Genomic DNA, 27,431 nt, shown 5'->3' with positions numbered 1-27,431 from the left:
GATGGAAGTTACTGGTTAGTCATCAAAGGGGAAATCCCAGCAAATAAAATCTTAAAAGTATTGACAGATGACTTATTCAATTGAAATGTTGTTTTATTTTGATCTGGTATGATGTAAAGGGGGCGAATAAATCCCATTGCTTCTTTAGACACAACAATTCCACTCATTTTCTCCTTTCAACTTCACATTTTGTCCACATTTCAAACTGTGCTTCCTTGAATTAGGACAGCATCCACTCTCTGGCTCTATTAAATTAAAAGAAGACTTTTTGATTGCATTCACTCATTTGTTGTTGTGTGATCAGTCGCCCTAAGAATGTAGCGCTTCACGGGTCAAGAATCCAGATACAGCACCGGCCTCAGACTATGTTGTAAATATTTCAGTGAAATCAATAAATCAGGAGAAATTCCTGCAGAGCTGTGGGAGCAGTGAAGCTCAGTACAAAAGGAAGGAAGAGAGGCTTCAAACAAGCTGCTAATATTTTTGGGTAATAGATGCAAGGTTGGCGATGTAGTGGGACAAAATCAGCCCGGGCTCCTGTTGTTTGGGTTGTGAAGTCTTGCCCTCAGGCAGGAGGATCAGAAAGTCAAGAGAATCCCTCCTTCAAACGGAAGCGATTGATTCAGAGGAGAAAGCAGATCAGTTTGGGCAGTTTGATTTCTTTGTTTCCCTCAGCTGCTCAGTCTGCATCCACGCACGCCTGTTGTACCGTTCTTTAATTTGTACATTTGTGTTAAACAAGCAATGCTTGAAGTCATTCATTTTGTAATGCGTCAAAAAAAAAAAAAAAAAAAAAAAAACTGCTCTGGGACACTGACTTCTCTTGGGTTCAATAGTTTTCAATGAATTTCCCAGAGAAGTCACTGTATTGTTTGCTACCAGACGGAGCTTACAGAAGGGAAAGGTGCTGTTTTCCATTGTCTGCATCTAAAACTGCATCCTTTCTCCTTAATCAGTAACTTTAAAAAAAAAAAAAAAAATGTTTTGTTGATGCAATGGTCGACATTTTCCCCTCATGCAGCCGTGTGCATGCAGGGTCTGCAGTCAGTCCAGTTCTAACCAATGCAGCATTTTTCTCACCAAGTAAAATTTTCTTCAAATCAGGATTCACTTTTCTCAACATAGTTACAATGCTCTTTCACAAATAACACGAGAGCCAGGGTGAATTGCGAAAAGTTTTGCATACAATAGTTTCTTATTGCCATGGCATCAAATGTACATTCACCCTTTGTTCCAAATTTAGACTTAGGAGCTGTGAGGGGAGCTTTTCCCACCGACGTCAGCGAGCGTCCTTGGTCAGAAATGTAGCTTGGAGCCAATCCATTTAATGCCTTCTTAGTAATTGATACAATTTTGAACTGAATAGTAGAAGCAATGGGAAGTCAGCGAAGGGATGCTAAAAATGGAGAAATGTGTTTTCTGCTAATAAAGCCGAGCAGCATTTGGATCCAACTGAAGGAGATTAAGTGCTTTTCTACTGAGTGCTGCTTATTATAGTTAGTAGTGTAGTTCCAATAATCAACATAGAATCAATGAAGGCATGAATAACATGCATCTGGCCTGGTTTTGTCAAAATCAGTGGGAGGAATGCAGAGATTGTTTCAAGAGGCAGCAGGGGCCGGTCGAATACTGTAGTGTTAGAAACACTGAAGGGAACAAACAGACACTTATTCTCACTCTGACAGAGAGGGCGAAGACTCTTCCTGTTGTGTCTTTTCTCTTCTATTGTGTCTTCTTAGTGGGGGAAAGAAGTCAATTTAGACTGAGGAGAAAATATTGGCAGGAGGGAGGAGGGTGAGGATAGAGAGACAAAGAGGAGGAGGAGGATCTTAAAAGCGAATAGGCCCGACTATCCCATCATTATCAGAGGTGAGTGTTAAAGGCTGAATGGCTTGTCATTATTTGCGCCCTCTCTCTCTCGCTCTCTCGCTCTCTTGCTCGCCGTCCCGCTCTCATCCTCCTCTCCTCATCCCTTGCCGCTCTCCAGGAGTGGAGGAGGAGCAATTAGATGGAAATCGTTAGCTGCGCCGCCGCCGCCATCAGAGATCATTGACTCTCTCGTGCTCTTTCTCTCTGCCTCTTCCTCCGCCATTTGAATGATTCACTGATGACAAAAGTCTGATTGTAATCTCGCGCGCTGCAGGATTGAAGGAGGAGGAGGAGGGCGAAGGCGTGAGCCAAGGCTTCTTTTATTGGACTTTTAAGTAAAGGGAAAATAAGCAAGAACTGCAAGAACGAGTGGAGAAGAAAAACAGAGGAAGTTAAGAGAAGTTCAACGAGGGTAGAGCTGGATAGGTGAGGTGAAATTAAGCCGCAGTTTGGCACAAATTAATGTTAATTAATGAGCTCCTTACCCTACAGGGCTCAGCCCAGCTGAAGAGAAAGTGCCAGGCCAGGAAGTGACGTCTTTACAAGATGTGACGATGGAGGAGATCGTTGTTGAATGTCCCATATTTCAAAGGTTGCTGGTTTAAAAAGACTTCCTTCTCACATCAAAAAGATTTTTCTCAGGTTTGCTAACAAGCTGCTAGCTCACTCGCTAGCCTGCGTGTGTTGAAATGCCCACAGAGGCGAGTAAGAATCAGTAAAGGCAATACTGCGCAAATTGTTCACCTACAGTGGGTCTTCACCGTGCCTTTGGTGGAATGGACTGTATAGATCGATATAGATATTTCTAACAAAAAAAAAAAAAATAAAAATAATTAAAGAATGTATAAATTGATTCTGATAAATTATAATTTTTCAGGGTGTCAGTTTGGTGCAAGTGAGGTAAGAAAAAACTGGAGCGCAGAGACAGAGTCACATGGACAACGACATTTCAAACAAAGCTGGCAAGAAGACTTTTTCTGGATTTTTTATTGAATTTCAAGTCAGCTGTCTTATCTGCGAGTGATCTGCTGCTGTTCTGATATCCGTCGTCACTACAACACTACACATGCAGCAGTCTTTTTCAAAGTACCAAAGCTAAAGACCAGTGAGCTGCTATCATTTGCCTCTGGGGAGTTTGTCAGACAGTGCCTCTCTTCAGCTGCTGAGTAGATGCGTCCCTCCCAAACCAGCTCGTCATGGAATACAGCAACGCGCCACAAGATATTCCTCAGGACATCAGAGAGAAAATAAGGGCAAAAGCTGCAAATTCATTGCAGCATTTTCAATAGTGTGTGATGACAGCACCGCTGTTTCAGATTCGGTACAGCTCTTGGTGTTCTTGGAGGCCCTGTGGCATGCGATGGGAGCACAGTTTGGTGATGTGCTGTACCACCAGGAGGTTAGGTGGCTGAGTCACAGAAAGGTAATCAAGAGATTTTGTGATTTGCGTCAAGCAATGAGAGATTTCCTCTATAGTGAGGACAGAGATACTCAAGTGCGCTTGGATGAGAAGTGGCTTTCTGACCTGGCTTTTGTGGACATCACAGCACCGCTCGATGTGTTGAACGCTCAGCTTCAGATCATCTCTCAGCTACTCTGAGGACATAAAGAAACGTCCAAAACACCTTGTACATATCATCTTTTTTAACATAATACTACCTTAATTATTGTACTGTACTGTATGGTCATTTTTTACGTTCTTTACGTTATTAAAGATTGTCTTGTATTGTCTGTAGTTGCATGAATTGACCTTATCAGAAAGGTGCACGTGGTGGAAGAGAGGCCTTTCAGACGCTTTGAGGATTTCAGGGACCCTGCAGCTGACTTGGAGTTGTTTTTTCAGACGCAGTCAGTGATGAACTTTAGATGGAATTGACTGAGTTCGGTGTGAAAATCTTCTCCACCTGGAGGTCTAATACACGTGTGTCCCAGCAGACAGGTACCCAACCATTAGGAAACATGCACAGGTGATGCTCTTCCTTTTTGGCAGCAGCTACGTCTCTGAACAGACATTCAGTCTCATGAACTTGATCAAGGCTCAGATGCTCACTTGCACTCTTACAGTACAATAGGCGTCTGCTTTTGGCCCGTGGCCCACCATTAAGATTTAGCTTTGGCCCTCAAAGGGAAGAAGTTTGGGCGCCCCCGCTCTAGAACACGTCCTCTCAGGTGCTGCTTTCCCTCGGCCAAGCCACTTTTAAAAGTTGAACCACAACTGAACCATCTTTAATGCAATACCTAAAAGCAACCATTTGCATTGTTGACCTACTTGGTAAAAAATGGGATTACAGACTCAACTCAGGGAAAACAAATGTCCCCGAAGCGTGTACAACTCCCTGGCCAGCAAGCTGCATCACGATTAGCAGTAAGCTCGTTAAACGGTCATAGCTGACTTTTAGTTTTCTTTTCTTCTGTATTCTATTCCAAAATAACAAACCAGAAATGGTTCCAACATGTTCGCTAACCCTTGTGTTAAAGTTGCCACAGTTAAATCATTTTGGGCTTCGATGATCACCAAAAATCTGTTTATTGAACATGCATGCTGAGGGTAAAATGTTTGTTCAGGTTTTCTCGATCACTTCTCCGTTAAACTGTTTCACGTTTACTGCAACTAATGGCTTCAGTAGCCACGCTGTACCTGAAACCCAAACACAGCATGCTCCAACCTTTAACCCGGAGACATTTCTGGAAAAGGATTGCCTTTTAGTCCAGGGCATTACTCAGCTGCTTCCCCTCAATTCTTCTTATTTAATAAAAGTGTCTGTTTGAGCCCTCTTATTTCAGAGAAATTTATGGCAATATATGCACACTGCTTTCCAGTAAAAACACTCTTTCAAATCGCCACACAAAAACATGCCCAGGAGAGATTTAGTGTGCGGGTGTGCACGCTCACACACGCACACACACACATCTCACGCACACACACTTTGTGCGCTATGACAGCAGTTGTCCATGCTGGCCTGTGTCTGAGTTAATGGCTAATTAATGCTCTGGTAGAGCCGGCTCCCAGGGGAGCGCTGGAGAGACACCCACTGACTTTGACTGCCAGAGGTCAGAGATGCTCTCTTACCCACCTCCTCTGTTCTCTCTTTCTTCCTCTGTTCTCTTTTTCCGTCTCTTCTTCTTCTTCTTCTTTGTCCCCCCCCCTTCTCCATCTTCATTGCTCCCTCGGTTCATCTTTTCCTCTCTCTTTCTGACCGCCTGTCAATAATGTGACATCATTAATCTCTATTTCCCATTATTACCTTCTCTCCTCTCTCTCCCCTTCAGTTTACGTCGGCTTCATGGTCACAGAGTTAACGCTCACAGAGTTGCTGCTTTCTCCCCTCCATAAACACCAATGATGTGTCCTTGAGTTCAAGAAAATATACTCCAACTACAGTGGAGTTTCTCAGTGGTCAGTTGTAAAATGCATGGTAATTGGAGAGAAAGACTGTACAGTACAGTGCTGTCATTACCTCCTTGTTCTGCACAATCAGTCTCAGTAGCTTTCACAGAGATAAAGGAAGCGCACTCGATGATGAAACACCCACAGAAAATGTTTCAGTCGGTACAGAAAAACTAACGGTGGCCTTTGAATTGATAATTTAATGTTTATGCACGTTTTGTGTTCCTCCACCATGAAGGTGGCGTGATGCACATGGAACTGAAGGTGGTTATCACTTTGTTCAAGCCATCGCACAATTCAGTGCAGTTTTTGGCACAGAGCATAAACTCCACACTGGGCGGACAGTTAGGCTACAGTTCTGATGATGTCCTCAGCGGACCGCGTGTGGTTGCTTTAAATAATGAACTTTACTTTGCAAGAATCTTGGTTGGAATTATTGCACGAATGTTGATGTGAACTGTATTTACAAGTTAGAAAATGATGCATATGGCAACTGTAATGTGGAGGTAATGCAGCATGAATCTGATTTTATAAATATCCAAATATCTGATTAGGCTATAGCTTAATTGTGCAAACAATGATGAAACTGAAACTACTATAATTCTATAAATTTCAACCAACCATGATTGTTATTTTAACAGTTGCTCTCTGTGTCTGCCTGATGTGGAAACAGGGCGACTGTATGCTAAGTTCACCAAAGCAGCTTTGTAAGGTGATGATGGTGTATATCCATCATGTGTTTGCAGCTTATTGTGCTACTTCTTACGTTGCTATTTCAAATATCAGAATTGTGACCACATCGGGGTCAGTATTATAGCAAAAATGTAATGCAGATGAACCAGATGAAGCTCTTGCGATTTTCATTCTTGGCTTCCTCATCCGCAGTGATGAGGAACCTGCAGCCCTGTTCACACATCCTGATGTCAGGGAACATGGCAGGGGCCGGTGCTTCTAATGGGGTCATCACTTCCCTCCTCTGTTAGACGTCACCTAATGCTCCTCAGTCATAGAAGAATACATTCATGTGCCGTCAGTATTATTAGACTTACCACTCTCCCTCCAAATCAGGCACTGAGAATTTGAAAAGCAATGTAGCTCAACTTGGCTTGTCGTCACGTAGCTGCCGCGGCTAACATAGCTGGCCGCTTGCCGCTGAAAAGCGGCCGAGATACCATCTTAATTAAAACCGAACATTAGCCTCAATCAGTGGCTCCCAAAGTGGAGCCTGGGGACCACCTGTGGTCCGACACTGGTCCATCTGTAATGTAGAACAATTTCATTTTAACAGTGTCTCGCTCCCTAGATGTGAGTCAAATCTATACTTGCTGCCACCTTCCAACTACAGTGCGGACAGATAATCATATCTCACAGCAGAAAGTCTTCATTGGGTTTCTTGGGACCAAAATGGACTAAAGCTCAATTATCTGGGGTTCCTTGACTCCAGAAATGTGTGGAACCTCCGGCCTTGATAACAGCTCACTCCGTGCCCTAATGTGTACAACTTTTAATTACAACATTTTTCTAATTATTTTGAAGGCACAAGTTTTTATTTGCTTAAAAATGGGACAGGTCTGGCTTTCTGCCATTCCCTCTCAGTGGTTAGGGTTCAGGTCTGATAACTGGTTCCGGTTCACAGCTGGCAAAAACACCCTGATTCATTAAGCACGGAGGATAATGAGTCTATTGGAGAACTTTTTATTTCTTGTCGCTCTTTTTTTAATTAAAGAGGAAATGAGCAATGTATAAAGCATTCAGGTAGCAGGCTTTTGCCAGCTGTGACCTTGACTGGTGGATTTGAGTCGATGTGGGGCCTCCACGTTTGTGACTATTCATGAACCATGTAGTTCAACAAATCCAACAGAGTGGCACCTCTCCTCCAGAGAAGAGATATGTCTGATTGCATTACATCAGTTTAAGAATAATATCCCAGTTAAACTTTGTTGTCCAATAATTGTAGAAAGCAACTTGTTAAAAATAAAGTGGACATGTTAGTAGTCATGGTGCAACATTGGGTATCTTCAGCTGCACTTTTCATGAATGAAAATGAATCAAGCTGCCACTAAAAGCTACAGTGTTTTAGTGAAAGAGATTAGAGATGTAACTTGAATGTAGAGTTGAGCTTTCTACTTTAGTTACTTACTTTTAAAAAGGGATTCAAGAGGATTCAGATTGAATAAGTGCATTCAGTTCTGGATGTGGAGTCAGTAGAAATACCAACAGACAGCATTCAGTTGGGGTCGGAAGCAGCAGGGTAACTTTCTGTCAGTGTCTTATTTGATTTTACCACTTTAAGTTGACAGAGTCATAATTCTTTAATGTCCTCCTCCTCTCAAAGACGTGTGTGGCTTATTGTTACTTCATGTGGATGTTTGAACATCACTTGAGTTTGACACCAGAAGGCTGTTTTTTCACATTCATCTGCCAAAGAGGGAAAGTTTCTCTCTCCTTACCTTAATTCTCAAGTTGACACATACAATATGTACAACCATGATTTGTGACATCACAATGACTTTTCCGCGGGGGAGAGAGAGTCGATAGAATTTTAAAGACACAAATTAGTACTAAAAACGGACTGGGGGGGTACCTCCCATACATACAGTAGGGGCATGAAACACTGATACATGAGCTTGTGTCGTCACTTCCCATATGAAGGTTGATGAAAGGCTCTAAACGCTGTCAGTAACTTATAAATCAGATGTCTCACCATCTGATTTCCACTCAGAAAGCACATGAACATGCGAATCGCGTGCTCGCCTTCATATTTTAGAGGCATGTTGTTGGGAGTGAAAAGTAGCCGCGTGCTGGAAAAGGTCATGTGAAAAAGGCATTAAAATGCACTCTTGTGTCCCACCGTGGAATGACGTGTTGCTGTGAATGTTAATCCCTCTTTCTTCTTCTCCCTCCCTCGTCTGTTTTCTTCTGTCTCTCTAGCTGGTGCTGTTTTCGGGGAAGCTCAACACCATTGCCAGTATTGTGACCATTTTCTTCCTGCTGGTGTATGCTGCCGTGGACTTGGCCTGCCTGGCTCTGGAATGGGCATCAGCGCCTAATTTCAGGTACACACGTGTGACTTACTTAACTGGAACGCGCTGTTTACTCGTCATAATGGTGGCCTGTGGTCAACACCCCATGCTGTGACTTTCTGTAGCTCATTTTCCTCACTAAACACACTCCTCCTCCTTTTTTTTATTCTCTACCTCGGCCATTGTTTATGTATGTGTGTAAGGAGGTGGTTGTTTGCCAGCTGGATGCTGCTATGGTGACAGTGTACAAATAAAAGACATAAAACTGGCCACTGCTTATAGCCCCATATTGGACAGGGACCAACAATAAAACCGAGTGTGTGTTTGTTTTTGTGTGGGCGCAGCCTGAACTGGATGCTCAAGTAACAGCGCGTGGAGGTGCTTAGAGATTAAAATTTACAGTGTTTGTGTATGTGCATCGGGGTGTGTGTGTGCTGTTTGTATTCTTAGGACACTTGGAATGATCCTGATTTATAAAAGCCCCCTGAAGCCATTTTCAGCTGCAGTATAACCTGAGGACGGCGTTAGTGCATATGTAGCTTGATGATCACATCGTGGCGTCAGCACGGCCGGAGTTTGGCATTTGATTCACTCTGCGGCTTTTTAATGACTCATTCCACATTTTCTGTGTGATGTCGGTGGTGTCAGACAGAAAAACACCATGCAGCATTTCATTGTTGTGACAGGTTGCCTCCAGCGGTGCGCTGGGTGTTATATATTTATGCGCAGTGATCGAAATGAATCGTAAGACCTGCGAGAACATTTGAAGCTTCCCACATCAAGGAAACATCTGTCAAGTCTGGTTGAAATCAGGATACAGCAACCGACAGCGTAAGCATACTGTACATCCGGCAAACAAAGAGGCTGAGAAGTAATTCTCAAATCAATGACTTCCTCTTGTAACATTGATCCTCAGCACAATGGGATTCAGTCAGTTGTTGCGCTTGTGAATATTTCGCAGGATGCTGCTAGTGGATTAAATCGATACCGCACTTAAAAAGCGTTCGCACGGAGGGTGAGAGCTGAAGCTCCCGTTGTCTTACCTGCAAGACGAGGCTCTTCAGCAGCAGCTGCTTGCTTTGCTTTGTGTTTAAATGTGAGCACGGAGAAGATGTTTGTGCAAAGTCTCTTGTCACATTTTAAGGAAGCTGATCAATGGAACAATAGCCCCAAAAAAATCAGCAGCCCTTCTTTCACACATTTCTATGTGACTCACATCTCAGGTCTGTTGAACTGCAGAGCAGCTGCATGGCAAAAATCTTTCTGTTATAATCTCTGGAATCACATGTTTGGGAGAAATGGAAATAACTGTCCCCATGGTTTGTCTCTTAATGAGCCTTCATGTCAGGGGTTCTCAAACCTATCACTCAAAGGTCCAAAACGATTGGCCATAACAAAATAATATTGAATCAGTTCATTAACGTCTCTTGTGATTGGGCCAGCATGAAACCGAGGCAGACGAGTCTCAGACAGTTAGTCCATATTTATTTCTGAGTCAGACATATTCTTACGACTACATTTACACTACTCATTGTGTTTTAGAGAAAAAGAGACTAGCGTAATAATCTCACACTTGTAGTCTAACTTTTTAAAGAAGAATTTTAAAGTGCAAGTTTTCAGAGCAATAAACCAATGATCTGTTGATCTAACAATGACATAGCTGTCCTGTTAAAAGTTCAAATCAAATCGAATCCTGACAATAAAATTGAAAGTCATATCGAATCCTAGATTTGGAGTATGGCGACGTGCCTAATATCTTATGAAACATTATGGAAAGCATCCCTACAGAGTTTGACCTTTTTGTTACCGAGTAAGATCCTTTAGGTTTAACCAGACATACTGAGGCTGTTGTAGCATCCAGCTGACAGTCATGGAAACCAAAGCGACGTCTGTGTTGCCAACAGGCCATGACTGTTGGAACCAAACCAAAGCTTATCAAAGGGTTAGCCACTGTTAGTCATGCAGCAAACACTGGGTTTAGCCTGTTGTCTCCCTAATCTACAGTTCTGCAGCTCTCTTTCAGCTCAATTCAGAGACCTGATGTATTATTATGTGTCATTCCCCTGTGGGAAACAATGAACTGATATGAATGTGACACACTTTCCAGTTATTCAGCTGCATCTGTTACTTCTAAATAAGATTTAAGATAAGATTTTTTTAAGTGCATACAGTGATTTTCAAATACCTAAAGTACCTAACACCCCCAAAAAATGTAGTGATAAGTTTTACAAGTTTTACAAGATTTTTGTGACGTTTTGATAGGTTGCTGTAACTCGGCTATATCGTGCATTTCACGTTTGTACAAGTATTAAAATGCATCCATTTCAACTGCCACAAGAGTGCACTGTCAGCATCAGTGTACAGGGCCTCTTCTACAGTGCTGGTACAGTGAGGAATTGTTTGTTAGAGAGTGTGCGAGAGACGAACTACAGTAACTTTCTGTGCAGTGCCCAGTGTTTCCTCCGGTGCCTTCCATGTACAGTGCTGCGTGCTATCTGCTCGTGCCTCGTTATCGCAGTGTGACCGCTGGCAAAGGCTACGGGACGCAAACTTAGCTGCAAAACTTTTTCCCCACCGTCGATCTCTCCTCTCCCTGTCGGCCGGGAGACCCGCGGCCCCCGGAGCTGATAAGGCGGCTTGTTGTCTGGCTGGCCGCCTGCTTTGGGCCTCCTTCTTCTCCCCCTGAGCTGTTAATTCTGTTAGTTCATTGTCGCTGTGTCACTGGGCAAATTTTAACGCCAGTTGTTTGTGTGTTTATTGGTTTCCTTTTTTTTTGCTCGTGCTCTGTGCTTCTCTCACTGCTCTCTCTGTCTGGCTCTCTCCCACGTCTCTTTCCAGGCAAAAAGAATTAAAAGCCATTTAGTGCTGTCTCTCCCCCTGAGAACTGCTCTGTAATTAGCATAACTAATTTAGCAGAAATATTTCCCTTTCCCTTAAATTTGCTGTTGTGCAGGGGAGGGGAGGGATTGAAATTATGATGTAGCGGAAAAGATGTCTGCTTGTTAAGTGTGTTTGTGTGTGTGTGTGTGTGTGTTTGTGTATACAACAGGAGAGTGAAGGTATGCAATTTGGAGAGTGTGTGTGTCTGAGATCCAAGTATGTTGGGTGATTTTTTTCGGGGCCATTGGTGTGTGAGTGCATCTGCATCTTCGTGCCTTCATTTGTGTGTGTTTGCAGTTTTATCTTTGTGTGTGTGTGTGTGTGTGTTGTGTGAGGAGGCTTCTGTTGGCTGCAGCTTTATCAGCGGCGGCTCCAGCTGTGTGGAGTGTTCCTCAGGGGGGTGCTGTGTGTCCTGCTGCTGATGCTGCATGGGCACTGGTCACTTGGACTTGGGGCTTAAACACGCATGAACACACACACACACACACATATACACACAGTATCACAGGGTCACTGGCCAGGATTCAGGACACAACCGAGTGCTCCGCACTGATGCCAAAGGATGTTTGTGGAAAGCGTGGAACTCCGTCACACGCAGGCGATGACCTTCAGTTGGAGTGGGCGACCGGAAAGCAACAGCAACTGGCAGCTCAACAGGGACACACACATTTTTACTCTTTTCACTTTTAGCAGCTCGATGCCATCTGATGTCCAAATTACCGCAGCGATCTGTGCAGCTACCTCGATTGTCTTTGTAATAATTTGCGAATTGACCAGCTGAACCATTAGCTCCAAAAGCAAAAGCTTTGTCCTCTGCCGGGCCCATCCATTGTCCAAATATGAGTCAGAGTGATTTGACAGATTGGGGAGTGTAAAAAACCAGATGGATCGTCAACTGTGTCTGGATGGATGAGAGACAGTGGGTTGTTAGAGGATCATTATCTGTTAATGGAGGGGTTGAGGATAAAAGTGCCTTTATCCTCAGCCTCAGCTCCAAACTGATATTCAGAGCTCTGTTTTGTGATCAGCTCCTTTTCATGAAGGCTCTCTGTGATATTGCCCTGTCTTCATACTGACCTTCTACTAACAGGTATGTGTAGGTAGACTGTATCTCAACTTGGATTGCTCATCATCGTGTTACATTAAAGGACACTTTGTTTACTTGTTTACTTGAGAATGACACAGCCTGTAAAATGGTTGTGTAATGTCTTCTTTAACTCTACAAGAACTTTGTCAAGTGTGGCAAAATATACCTCGTGACCTTGTGGGTGTCTCTGCTTGGTCTTAAAGACTTCATACCTTTTACTGGGGGTGTGGAGTATCAAAGGATGTGTGCATTTACCAGGCATGAAGGGTTTTTGTGAAGTTGCATTATGGGAAATGTAGGACCCAGGGTTCTTGGAGCTTGACCCATACTAAAGATTATAAATCAGTATGTCTTCACAGTTTCAAGAGGACCCAACATCATGTTGAGCTGACGTTGAACCTCAGTTACATCGTGGTTGTCTGAAAATGTTTAATTAGGCTTGAATGAGCTTGTGACTTGGGTTTTTGAGAGTTTCTGAGAGTGATTAACTATCTTTATTTATTGTGTTCTGTGTCATGCTGGAACATTTTAAAATATCTAAGTTTAGACATCGTCCAAAAAATGTATATATCGTTATATATTACGATTTCAATGTCCTGGAATAATTTGAGGAATTTCGGTCAAATATTACCTGTGTATATGGACCCTGTTTCCCCTGTTTTTGGGATGGATAGGGACACCAATTTTTTTAATTGGGCCAGTATTAAATGAGGGCATTGCAGCAGACAGCTGCAAAATGGGCTGCAATGCAATCCTTTATGCATCCATTAGAATTGTTTGTTTTTGCCACTGGGAATTATTTTCACTGGACATTAGGACTGAAGAGATTGACTTTGGCAAGTTTTCCCACAAAAAAAAAAAAACAATCGCCAGATAACAGAAATTATGAACGCATTATTCTGTAATTTAAAGGTGTACATTAGTAAAGTAACAATAGTTAGTTTAACAGACTGCTATTTCTGGTGCTAAATCGCGAGGTTAGCAACATTTAATGGATTAGTCGACTAATCACGCACATCCCTACTTAATAGACGAATCACTTTGTTGATTCAGATTGTTTCGTTTTTGTAAAACATTCAAGTCACTGAATATAGTCCCTTTCAGAAATGCACCCCTTTACATAAATCTAATGGCAGTTTGTCGCTCTCATGTGTGAATAAGCACACAGCTCACTTATTACAAACACTTTCAACATGGTGCTGCACTGACTGCCGTCAGATTAACATAGTTTAGGCAGCAGCAGCACAAGACAAAATATATGTAGAGAGATTAATGCATGTCTTGTTCCGCCCTCTGAGATTGCTGTAATAAATGTATTATCTCAATGCTCACCTCTTATGCACAAAGAAATAAAATCAGTTGAATAAACCAGGAAACACTGTGAAAGAGCTCATTTTAAGTTGTTGAGGAGATTCTTCTCAGATCAGATCAGTTTAGAAAACACACTTTAGCGACCGGGGCCAAAGAGATGAGAAAACTTTGGAACTTACTACAGTAATTATTTGACCAGCATAAATGAACATCCAGCAGAAGAGTAGGATAATGTAGTGCGTGCCACAGCTGAGCTAACAGCTAACACCTCTTATATTAACAGGCAAAGTGTAAAAGTTGATGTAAGACTGTGGATCAGAGGAAAGATGCTGCCTCTGTGAGCCTCGATCACCAGACCTCCTCCGTACCACAAAGGCCTGCAAAGAGGACAGACTTCACTTACACAACAGAGGCTCAACTCAAGTATACCGTTCACACGATGAAGAAGAGACAGGAGATGCTAAAAAAAGGATGCTGCACTAGCGTGTATTATTGTGACAGGATTCCTTGATTATGTTGTGTGGAGGTTTATCAGGTCAAGATGACCTGAGATGGTCCCATCATGCGGCTGTGTTCAGGTAGTTTTTAGGGCAAGTCACACTGAGGTGACTGTGTTGTCATGTTATCCCAGACTGGTCCAATATCAAGTGATCTTAAGTTCTTAAGTGGCTTCTTAAAGGCAGTCCAGTCTCCACTGGTGTTGTGCCAGTCTTGGGACGCTGCCTGACGTAATGTCTCATACACTCACTGACCTCTCACTTATAGAACCTGACATCTCCTGGCAGCCCCCCCTGCGTGTCTGACTGTGTCTCAGAGTGTGTGTCTGTGTGTGAGGGAGTGTCAGCACAAAGTTTCTGTCCCCACTTTCCCTCGATTATGACGTGTCTTTTGGCTAAAGGCCGGGTGTCCTTTCTCCATCTTCATCGCTCTCCGTTTCTTTTCCTTAATGTCCCTAAGGGCTTGATTGGCGGTGATTATTTCAGGGTGCTTTTGCTGTGTCAGCTAAGTGACATCACTTGCTGGAGAACAAGAGGGGTGACAGAAGAGAGAGCGAAGTGATTGTATGGAGGGACCGTAGAGACAAAAGGGATGGGTGGGGGAGGGCGGACCTTGTGGGTGAGCTTTTAGCGTAATTACACCCGCTCTCCGATGGGATAGAGACGGGGATAAGATGATAGAATTGTGGGCATCGCCGATGCTAAGTGATAAAGTCAAGAAGAAATAAAAGCAAAGTTTAAAGAGAGTAGGCCGGTACGGTGCAACAGTGGGCACCGGCTAATGCAGGTATGTCAGGATGATAAAGTCATCCACTTACAATATGATGAAGCTTCCTACTGAGTTTTAACTGGCCGATGTGTTTTATTTTTATTTCCTTTCATAAGTCATAAGAGATCATCCCACTGTGCTTTGAGCGGATTTTACTCAACAGCTTCAGGAATGTCAGTCTTTAAAACCTGCAGTGAAACCTGCCCAGTCTGGCTTCAAGAGCTGCCAACCATCATTTCACCAGTGTGACATTCAGTGGTGAGTTTCAGTGTCCAGACAGTCTGCTGTTTCAGAGGATTTTCCACCCTGACAAGAGTGTTTGTAATTTGTCTGGAATGTATATGCCTAAAAATAGTCTCACCAAACTAGCAGAGTCAAGTGTTTTATTGTGAAAGAGCCATCAGTAACTCCTCACAGGCTTATGTCAAGCAACCCAGCCAGGGTCATGCTATACTGTACGCCAATGGATGCCAAAGGGACAAGAGAGGTAATGTTGCTCAGGACTAAGTTATATATTCTGCTCAGAAAGGAGAACTTCGGCATAATGATGAGTCTTGCTTTTGGTCCATTTATTGGTGAGAAGTAAAATAAAAAAAGAGACATTTCAGACTGGACCAAAGGGGTGGACCAGCTCAAAGACTGACATTGCCATCCATAGAGCCATGATGCTCGAGTGGCTCCAAATGAATATCAGCTGGTTTATTGATATTAGATGTATGGAAGTCAAATTTCACCTAAAAATCCAGTATTGATCTGGTTCTAACTCCCACTAAATCTGACAGATGGGTCTCACTCTTAAACCGGATGAGACTGTTAAATATCAGTGCAGAGTATTAGCTTTCAGCATATTTGATATTTAAAACTATTTACTTTCATGTTTCAAACCCTAGACCTGCTCCCAGTCTTATTTATCCCTCCGTTGTCAAAGAAATGAACTTGACCAATGGGAGGGCTAATGACTGTCTCACGGCTGTCTTTGTCTGTCGATCTCTTTGTTTTTCCTACTTTCTAATTTAGCTTCCTGGTGGTCTCACCCCCGCTAGCGTCTCAATACTAAGCGCTTTCCTGCTGCGTAGTGTTCAGCAGTGCTTACTTTCCCCCCTTTAAATAGTCAAAATGTGTTAGTGGATCCGAGCAGGAAGCCCGTCGGTCATTTGAGATGCATTGTGTAATTACAGCTGAGACTATTTTAATGACTGTTTATCCACATGGCTGCAGTTATTGCAGGGAAATTGGGGTCAATTACATGATCCTCCAAATATGCGTGTGCTTCCATCCGCTGTGTGGCTCCCGACACCAAGACCCCATTCAACTCATTTACACTTAAATGGAACGCACACCTATGGAAGTAGATTTTGACAGGCGCGTATGTGAAATGAGTGCAACGAATGCACTCATTCATATACGAATTCAGGCGCATGCACACAAACAGTGAGAGACCTGCAGCAGTCTGCAGCTTATTAGCTATGTGTGGTGTTTGTTTTAATTGCTCTTGTCCCAGCATTAACTCCACATTTGTTTTGATGCTGCTGTGCAGTCACACATTAAATGGTTCTGTAACTGTGTGTGTGTGTGTGTGTGTGTGGAGAATTTGAGTTGAAGTAATTATGGTTTGTCTGAAAATGAGATCCAGATGAGTCATGGTTAAAATTTGACCTTTTAAAAAATATTTCAGCAAAACTTTGGCTCAGATTGCAGAACTTAAGTTTATATTGAGTGAAAAGTTTCATTAAAAATTGTTTACCTTGCCAATATAATTATTGAATAAAAAAAATATAGTCGTGGGCTGGGGCGTGTCTAGGATCTGACAGAGAGTTTATTAGCTCTGTTTTGATGTTTTTTAAATGCACTCTGGCAGATTGATTATGAATTTAGATGTTAAAAATATTAGCACCTCTCAGATGGGCTGGGAGTGATGACAGTATATACTTTGACTGTGTTTGGCAATAAGGTTTCCACTGCAGCAACTATCACTTATGTTGTATTTGCATACTATTATTCAAAGTTTATGCGCCGCCGCTGCTATACTGCTACACAGAGTGGCCGTGTTGATGACGTTGCACGGAGTGTATCTGCTTCGTACTCCTCTCTGCCTGCCTGTATATTGCTCTCCACACTTGCCTTGATATTGCGGATTTGTCAAAATGCATGTAGTATTGATATCAATGCAGAAACAGTCATCATAGCTCTTCCCACCTATTATACATACCTACACAGCTAGCCAGCCATCTGAGTGACAAGCATGTTTCAATCCCCCATCAGCTGCAGAGGTGCTCCACACATATGCTTCAGGGGAAATGAGTTATTGCTTGAAGACTTATCAGCTGTACAGAGGCAAAGCGAGGTCTCGACCCTTTCTTTCTATGCTTAGCCTGTGTTCTCACATTGATATCACTGTGAGCGTAGGCTAGGGTAGCTAGCTAGCTAAAAAGCCCTCTTCATCTGCACCAACCTGAGCTTGTGGAAGCATTGGCCCTCTCACGTCCTCCTGACTCATCTGCTGCTACAGCAACAGGAGATAACTCTTCCTCCCCCTGTAGCCTCACCTGTGACTTATTGCCGGTTTCATTCTTTTTCCTTTTGAAAAAGCTTCTTTTATCCATAGTACCACCAAATGCCAGCAGTGACAACCCTTGTAACCGGTTTAATGGGCTTTTATGTGTGATGACAGATGAAAAGATCTTTGGCTATTTTTTTTTTTAATTATTATCTATTATTTATTTTCTTATTTTTTGGCCATCTGGATCTATTCATAAAACATTCAGGGCTGTAGCTGCAGACGCCCAGGCCTAATGACATGCATGTCTACTCTGCAAGTGTGTGTTGCCTGCCCCGGAGTCTGTCTACATGAATGGCATCAGCTGCCACATACTGTTAATTAGTATTCAGCTTACAGTGGTTGTATGGCACAGTGGTACAACAGCGGCCAGACCAGCGGAAAATGATATAGTGTAGGGCCAGAGGGGAGGCTTTAAAAAAATCATGATGTCAAAAGCCAAGAAAGCAGTCACAAGTAGAGCCTCAGCAAGACGGAGTGAAAGAACAGGATGTTTGTTTAACATAGCAAAGATACCTCCAAAATGACCACTGAGCTGAGTGAAAGTCTCAACAAAAGCAGAACAGTATGAGCCTCACCAAATGGATATTTTAAATCTTGAATAACTGATGTGTTGTGCCGTAGAACTTAAATTTGACTATTTTCATTCTCCAAATTTCAAACAAACAACAAGCATCAAGTGTCTTGAATGTTTCCTAAAGATTTTTATTCCTGTCAGAGTGGAAAAGTCTCCGGAAAGGGGATTTAGACTATCATGTGACACTGAAATTCTCCAGCGAAAGCCAGACGAGTGAAATTCTTTCATGGGCGTAGCAGCTATTTAACAGGCTGCCTCAGTGTTGGTGAAAGTTCAGTCATTTTCCAGATGGCTGACTCGCTCTTATGAGAATGCTGTATTTTATTTTCTTACGTACAGAATCATATCTTCTTTTCGCTTATCTAAACAACATGCTAGTCATCAGAATGAAAAGATACACTCAACACATACGGAGACACCAGTAAAGGGTATGGGCCCTATTTTCAAGGCAGCGCTTTGACAGTTTGGTATGATCCTCACCTTGAAGTTGGATTTGCCCACACAGTTACAGGTAAGAGAGGAACAGGGTAGAGGTCTAATCAAAAGGGGCAGCGCATTTTCGGTATTTTGATGGAAAGTGTTTCTTAGTGCTGCAAGTAGAAAATGTCTGTTTCTAGCGTAATGCCGGTTTCAGATGATTTTGCCTTTTACAAGTTTAACACTGAAACTGAAAACAGTCGACATCCAATAGATGCGTTTAAATTGGTGTAAAAAAATATCGTTTACTTAACATGTCTTGGTCAACCCCCCTAGATGCCAACTTTTTCATGCTATAAAATCTTAAAATGAACATCAGTGCCGTTTAAACCAGGAATGGGGTCATATAGTGTAAAAGGTCAATCAGGATCTGACTGAAAAAATCTGCCATTGCTATCTGAAAATGGATGACAGCGTGGGAATAAGGTCAGAAAGTATTAATACTCTGAAGATGTATTTCTTTACGCTTGATAGACTTTAATAATTCAGTATGAGATTCCTGTTTCATTAGCTTTTTCAACCCAGGTGGATGGATAACCATGTTTGCAGAATCTCGATTTCACTCCAGCTGCCTTTTTATCAAAGTCCTCTGTGGTTTGTCAAATCCCTTTAAGTTTAAAGAACTGACGTTTGGGAAGTGCTTCGCCAGAGGTCTTAGAAATGAGCCAGGTGCTAACCGCTGAAGTTTTTTCTTATCATGTCCTCTGAAGAACGTTAAACAAAGAAGCATGTTTACAACTGGCATCGGACATGGACTTGAAAGCACTATCCCGATACTTGCAAATCAGAGGTGGGCAAATCTGTAGTGCTTCCAGCGTAACTTTTACCTGTCCGCCTCTCCTGTTCCCTTCTCAGGCCCACCTTCCGGTACTTCACCTGGCACACGTGTGTGCTGGGCATCGTGGGTTGTGCCGTCATGATGTTCCTGATCAACGCCATCTACGCCTCGGCCAGCATCGCCTTCATGCTGCTGCTGCTTCTGCTGATTCACTACCTCAGTCCCACCTCCAGCTGGGGCTACATCAGCCAGGCGCTTATTTTCCACCAGGTCTGAGACACACACACACACACACACACACACACACTCATTCTCAGTACTGCATTGTCATTACTAGAGCAACTAAAATCTCATCCCCTCAGCTTTACAAGAGCCTGTACCTCTGCCAAGCAATCGTTCTATCAGGTTTATAGAGACATGCAGACACACACACACACACACACACACACACACACACACACACACACACACAGACAGACTGATCTCTGCTGCCTCTCCCTCAGCCCAGCCCTCTGCATTTAGCAGACAGACACACACACATTTTCTCTCGTCTCTTTTCTCACACATACACTCAACACTGCCTTGTCATTCCTACAGCAGCTATCTATCACATTTATATCAGGTTTACCAGACACACACGCACACACATCTGCATCTTTTTCCTCAGCAAAGTCTCTACATTTATTACACACACGCACATACTCACGAACATACACACACACAGAGCTTTACATCATCCAGCTCTCCATGTCCTCTATCTGGCGAGCCTGTTGCTCTCAAGGAGAGGGGGCACTGTTGCCAGGAGGGCCCGCTGCCGAGGGAAGCTGTTGCCAAGGCTGTGGGCAGGGGTTATAAGCAGGGAGGGTGAGGGTGGCCGGGTTTGCCAGCAGCTTGTCAGGAGGCAGAACATTATTACAACCACTTAACTTATTGAGCTTTTCCTCCTTCCGTCCTCTTTCCTTTTCTCATCCCGTTCTCTTTATCTCCTCCTCCTTCTGTCCCTCCTCTGCTGTTTCTCTCAACCCGACATAGCATCTACAAACGGGGACGGGGCCAATGTGGTTGGCCACCCCTGGTGCCCCTACATCAGAGTCAGAAGGTGATAGGTCGTTAGCTTATTAGTATAATTAATGGATTACTGGGTGCAGGCCTTGAGCTGCTGGACCAGAGCCTCAGAAGGAAGATACTGTTAAACAGATGGAAAGAACCACAAAGAGACGAAAAAAACCCACAAAGAGATGCAAAACGACCACAAAGAGACACAAAACGACCACAAAGAGACTCACAAAACGACCAGAGAGACACACAAAAGACCACGGAGAGACACACAAAATGACCAGAGGGGGACACACAAAACGACCACAAAGAGACACACAAAACGACCACAAAGAGACACACAAAAGACCACAGAGAGACACACAAAACGACCACAAAGAGACACACAAAAGACCACAAAGAGACACACAAAACGATGACAGAGAGACACATAAAATGACCAGAGAGACACATAAAATGACCAGAGAGACACATAAAAGACCACAGAGAGAGACACTTAAAATGACCAGAGGGGGACACACAAAATGACCACAAAGAGACACACAAAAGACCACAGAGAGACACATAAAATGACCACAAAGAGACACACAAACAACCACAGAGAGACACACAAAAGACCACAGAGAGACACACAAAACGACCACAAAGAGACACACAAAAGACCACAGAGAGACACATTAAATGACCACAAAGAGACACACAAAATGACCAGAGAGAGACACACAAAAGACCACAAAGAGACAGACAAAACTACCACAAAGAGACAGACAAAACGTTCACAGAGAGATGCACACTGTCTCATAATCGGTCCAAGACTATCGACTGTCTGAAGTTAGAAATAGCAGTGTATTATTTCATACTGGAATAAAAGCCTTTTATTTGTCATTCATTTATTGCACTGAATGAAGATTAGATCTGAGCCGCCGTACAAAGTAACAATTTCTAACGTACAGTTTATTATTGACAAGAATCTGAGCTTTAAATGTACATTTTTAGTCATTTCACAAATGTGCCTCCTCTCTTCAAAACTGACCCCGTCTGCAGATTACACTAATGGACATAAGTGTGCGCGTGTACGTATCTCTTACATGCGCTCATCTTCAGCTCCTGCCCCCTCCGGCAGTAGCCAGCGTGGCCGGGTGCCAACTGGGTGACATTGAGGCAGGAACGGAGGACACAGCAGCTCGCAACAAAACACACACTGGAAGAAAGCAGGCGGCTGACAACAGTGTTTAAGAGAGGAAGAGAACGAAGAAAAAAAGACAAACTGAGGCGAGAAACGCCGATGGTATCATGGGAGGGGAAGATAGAGTCGGAATAGAAGCAGGAAGAGGGGATGAGTGATTGGGAAGCTAAGTGATGGATGAGGCTGAGGCGACAGAGAAATGATGATAGCCTGATGGATGAGAAGACAGGGGAAAACGGAGAGATAAAGATAGACAGACGATTAGATGAGTGGAGGCAGTTGGACTTCGCCTCTGAGACCTCGTTTTGTTGTTTTAGCGGCAATTAGCGGAAGAGAGCGTGACAACAGACATGGTGATTATGATGATATAATTGTTAGAAAACATGTGCATCCTAATTTTTGATTGATGGCTGTATAGAACATCAGCAGCTTCAGGACCTTGAGCTAAACCTGCAGTGCCATGACGGTCATTAGTGGCTTGATTGTTCTACTTCTTTTCAGGCTAAATCCCCAAGTGGAGCTGCGACATGAGACAAGCATCATTCTTTCATTTTTCCTACATTTCCTCCTCCATATCCATCAAACACATCCTGAAAGTGTTCAATTGAAAGTCATGTTATAGTGTTTTTAGTCATTTTCAAGCGATGCTTTCCAATGTGTGTTTTAACTGAATAAAGGGCGACTGCTTTAATTGGTGAGCGCTGTTGGCTCCACTTCCCCTTCCTAAAGGTGAGGTGATTGGTTGGCTTCAGTAAAGTTCACTTTCTTCACATCACATCAAGCTGCACTTGCGTCAGAGATGACGATTTCTATGGCCGAGCCCAGTCGCCCGAGATTCAACCCTCCTTGGACAACCACGACTTGGATGACTGAGAAGCTTCACAGGCGTCGGAGATGATGCAAGCAGTTTCCCCCGCGAGCGTGTCAGTCACCCGCGAAGCGTGCAAAAGCCATGAAAAACACAGAATCATCCATTAAAGTTACCCTTCATCTCTCAAAGAGGTGAATCCAACTGTGTTAAGTAGCAGCTTTAACATGGTGGACATGTTGTCACTGAGCTAATAGTCATTAATTCCAATGAGGCCATAAATTGAGTGTTAATCATTGCTGGTAGACTGTAGGTTTAGATCTAATGTTTGGCTCCACTTGGTTACATTTCCTTAATGGTACCTTGATGCCGCCTCATCAACACACTTTCAGAATCCTAATGATGGCTGTGCTGTAGAGTGCATTGTAATAGTGATGCACATTTAAGAGCGTGCCCATAAGCAATCACGGATGGGTGCCCAGTAAGCGTTTGATTGACACGTGGGTGCATACATATACACAGATGCATACAAATATAAACACGCAAAACCTTTGGTCCCTGCCATAGTCTTTTGTCCTAATGGGATGTTGATTGGAGATGTAATGTGTTTCTACATAGCAGTGACAATACGACAGCACATGCATACATATCAGATGGAGGTACACACACATGCACGCGGGACATTCAGCCACTGAAATCAAGACCATGGAGCTTTTGCTGAGCTGAGGCCACTTTGACCACCGGTGACGTTTACAATAGGAATGTTGTTGTGATCGTCATGTGTTTGCTTCTCTTCTTTAGCGATAAAACCAGTGTGAGCGGCAGCACAAAGAGTCACAAAGTCAGTGAGCTGATTCAGTAATGTCAGTTAAACAGCGATATCTGTATAAACTTTGCCAACATGTACTAACATTAGCCGCCGTAAGCTACTTGTCATACCAGACCAAGTGCAGCTGCCGCAGCAGAACGTTTGTCACGTCTAACATCATTTGTAAGAGGAAGATTGTGCCATTTCTTCTTTCAAAGATTACATAGCCTCGCATAAAGTTCAAAACTCTGAAGTCTGAAGATAGACAAGAAAAGTCCATTGATCCATATGATGTGACTCATTTGCTTAACTGAATTTCTTGGCAGCTCGTTCGGTTTATTCAAATCGCTCTCATCCAGTCCACACCTCTGACGCTGCCAGAGCTGTCTGGTGGGAGCTTTCAGGGATTTGTTTTTTTTCATGCCTTTGCCTTCAATCTCAAAGAAATCGTGGAAACAAATCAGAAATGTACAGTGAAAAAATACTTATGGAAGAAATAAGACTGGAAGCAGACACACATCTAATTGTGGCAATGCTGTGCTGAGAAGACTTTCAAGGAAAACACTATCTCATTAATGACCATGCTAAATGGTGTAATTGCCAAGGTTGAACATTCAATCACAAGGTCCATTTAGTAGCTGTTGTGGAGCTTTTGATCAGATTGTGGAATTTGCAGTTTTCAGAGGACTCCTCAGCCCTGAGGTTCAGAGTCCTTGCAGTGTGCTGATGGAGGCCATGCACTGTGTTTGAAAAGCTCCAAAACCACTACTAAATTGACCTTGTTGTGAAATAGTTTTGTCAGTTATAATTCTGCAAATTTTCTAGTTCAGTTTGTGTCCACACTGAAATGTTCATCATGACGTTTGTTTTTATGAGTAGGTCATTAGGTGGAACTGTGGTTTTCCTTAATTAATTTGGATGGATTATCTTATCCTAAACCTGACTTTCCTGTAGCTCATGATAGTCTTCAGCTTGTATTACAGCTAAAATATAGCAGCTCTAGTAGCAGCCTAAGGGTTCAAATATACCATTGGCCTATGGCTTTAAAATATACAGCACCCTCATGTCTCTCTTAACCTCAAATGAGCTCATTAACAGTGTTGTTTCTAAAGTTGCTTATTTAACAAATGTGTTTTCCCTGTGCATAAGATATTATACTTGGTATAGATGTTTCATTTGTTGTTGGGTTTAGTATAGGCGCATGCATTATCCACATGTGAAATCTCAATGCACCAGTGATCCATAAAATTTAATTCCCTTTCCTGCACATTTCCCCGGTCATAGAGGAAAAACAAAACATTAAACCAGGCTTTAGATGTATGAATGAGTATGTTCACGGCTATATGGCCAATATGTGTTTACTTAAGCGTAAGAAGGGTCACATATCAAATCTGTAGGCCGGCAAATACATATATTCAAAACATGTTATGCTGAACATCTCTACTGCGAGTGTAAGCATGTGTGTAAGTCACATCACCTGCAGGAAAGAACTGTAGGGAGACTGTCTGAAAGTCACTTGAGTCCACTGGTGTGGACCACGGGGTTAATAATTAACCCACATCCCAATAACAACCCTAATCCCACTTCTCTTGCTTCCCATAGGTGCGTAAGTACCTGCTGATGCTGGATGTGAGGAAGGACCACGTCAAGTTCTGGAGGCCTCAGGTCCTGCTGATGGTTTCCAACCCTCGCAGCAGCGTGGGCCTCATCACCTTCATCAACGACATCAAGAAGAGCGGCCTCTACGTGCTGGGACACGTCCAGCTAGGAGATCTCAGTAAGGACACTGAAAATCAGCTCGACCTCTACAAATCAACACTGTTAAGGTCTTCTCTACACATATATGGATTATTTGACAACTGATGTAAAAACCCTTCTCAGATGCTCAAACAAGCATGCAGGGCCAGTAAGTGAGGATAAACTCTACATGAACGATAGATCAAATACCAGAGAAAAACATTCTGAGCATGCGTAGTGAGCGTATTGTCCTTTGGCTGTAGTAATTTAAGAGCACAAACAATAGTAGCTAATTATTTCTGTTAGCCGAGCAGTGCTAACCAAATGGAAAGTCACCAGTCGCCTCCAATCTTGTTGTGTCAGACACATGCTCATTACACAAAGCAGCAATGGGCAAAGTTTTGAAAATCTGCACTTTAGAAGGCGTCCTCAAAAACATAGAGACAAATATTTATTTTCAGATTATCCCTGTGTAGACAAGACTTTAGTCCCTGAGTGTGTTCGGCTGTGCTACCTGTAATATCACATTTGCTTTGCACACAGCCGTCGTGATGAAACATTGCTGTAAATCAGTTCTTTCTCCTGTGAACGATCAGGAAACCACACAGGGACGAGGCGGTTTGCCTGAAAACATCAGCTCATCGGGAGTGCTTGAATGGTTTTGATTTTGCCCCGTTTCCCATCAAAACCAGCTTGGTGTGACAGGGCGAGTATTAATCATGCGCAAAACAAATCAGGCCTGGAGATGAGATATGATTTTGAGATGGTTTAACTTTATTTAGTCAAAGCTAAAAGTATGTTTTTTTGACTGTCAACTTGAACATTATTTCTGATTTTGAATAGTCATTTGTTGTGTTAGTCTTTATCAGAAAACGTACTGAAGTGTTTTCATTCAGCACTCGCTCAAGTCTTTTCAAAACATGTAAGCATATGAATGAAGAAAATGCCTCCCTGTTGCACAGTGAGCAATGCATCATTCAAAGGACCTTTTTTGCATACCAGACCTTTCTCCATGACATCGGCTCATCTGCCGCGGTTCATTTCGTGGGATGTAATTGCGCACAGTGCTCGGGAGGCATCTCCTTTTCTTCTCTGCAGAGGCTTACACTTCCAGACTCTAAAGGAGCAGGGCCATTGATTGTTTTCTTTGTCTTCGGAGGATTTTGTTGGGAGTTTTTATGTGTTGATGGGAGACTGGGACTGGCCCTGAATGGACTCTTCAGAATCTCAATCCTCTGAGTGCTTCACAGTGAAAAAAAAAAAAAAATGACAAGTTCATTAGCCGCTGAAGAGCCCCTCTCTCATTTTGAGTACTGACGAGGCACTTGGTCTTGAGAAATGAAGGAGTCATTCATTCACATAATTACATTCAAAGAGTTTGGTTTTTGAGGACTCTCAGCTACAGTACTTCTACATCGCCGCCCTGATATATTTAAGTCCGTCCATTTATTCCCCCACTTGTCTAACAGCCGAGCGCTTCAAAGCTGAATGTAAAGAGAGCTTATCCATAGGAACAACAGTGTTAGGAGTCTGTCGAGGGCCTAACGCTGCTTAAACTACCACAGGAATTGTCTCTGGAGCTGGCAGATGTGGTCTCTGGATTGCTCTCCACATACATATTGATGTTTTTTGGATGATTGATCACCTGCCTGCCTGCCTGTGCTCCCCTGTATCTTTCTCTCTGTCTCACATTCTGTCTACGCTGTCATTTGTGCTCGCATCCTTCTCTCTCAGTGCCCCCCCACATCTCGGCGTCTTGTCTCGTATCTCTCTCATGCTGTGCCTCTAATTCCAGCTCTGTCATACCGACTTCCCTGCTCTCTCCTTTGACTTGTATATCAGTTGTTCCCGGCCTTCTCTTCCCTTCACCTTCTCTGAATCCAAATACGCTTCAGTTGAACCGTCAGCTGTATTTCTCATATCGTACCATTTCTCTTCCCTCCACCCTCCCAGACACTTTGCCATCTGACCCTCTGCAGTCCCAGTACGACTCCTGGTTGTCCCTGGTGGACCATCTAAACATCAAAGCCTTTGTCAACTTGACATTGGCCGATTCTGTGCGTCACGGGATCCAACATCTCCTCTTCATATCTGGACTAGGTGAGTGTCTCCTTCACCACATAATGTGCCTGCTGGTCACCAGGACATTGGAAAGCCTCCATTGATATCTGGGATTACAGCTGCTGATGGTGCTAACATTGTAGTTAAAGCTGCTGTGTGACATATTTCATGTGATTACTGCATTGTTAAAATAATGTTAATGTAGCAATTTCACCTATTTCATTATTGAGTTCTGCAATACCTACAGGCCCACACCCTCAAATCTTAAATCCCATTGTGAACACTGCCTGAAAATTTGGTTTCAGTTCAGGAAACAGTTTCATATTAACCAGCTCTTTCTCCCCCCTGGTTAACAATCACCTTTTCCCACCGTCTAAAACTGACACATAATTTCAAATTTGGCATAAAAATGGTCTGGTCTTTATAAAAGATCTCTGTCTCAAAGGAACATTCATGTCATTTGAAACACTGCAAAGAAAACATCATATTCCCAAAAAACATTTTTTTAGATTTCTACAAATGCGAAGTTTTGCTAGTAAACATTTTAGACTTCCTAATATAC

General features: G+C 43.0%; 1 protein-coding gene across 1 annotated transcript in view; it reads left to right on the top strand.

The window, feature by feature from the left end:
* zgc:153039 (uncharacterized protein LOC767698 homolog) overlaps positions 1-27,431 on the top strand; it is a 59,481-nt gene that overhangs the window by 27,727 nt on the left and 4,323 nt on the right. The window contains exons 9-12 of the mRNA XM_041940511.1: positions 8,189-8,313; positions 19,291-19,483; positions 24,674-24,848; positions 26,762-26,908. Of these exons, the coding sequence (XP_041796445.1) occupies positions 8,189-8,313; positions 19,291-19,483; positions 24,674-24,848; positions 26,762-26,908 (640 nt within the window). The remainder of the gene's footprint in view (positions 1-8,188; positions 8,314-19,290; positions 19,484-24,673; positions 24,849-26,761; positions 26,909-27,431) is intronic.

The sequence above is a fragment of the Chelmon rostratus genome, chromosome 7, assembly GCF_017976325.1.
Source record: "Chelmon rostratus isolate fCheRos1 chromosome 7, fCheRos1.pri, whole genome shotgun sequence".
Lineage (NCBI taxonomy): Eukaryota > Metazoa > Chordata > Actinopteri > Chaetodontiformes > Chaetodontidae > Chelmon > Chelmon rostratus.
The sequence above is the reverse complement of the archived record's forward strand: the minus strand, read 5'-3'. Positions and strand labels throughout refer to the sequence as shown.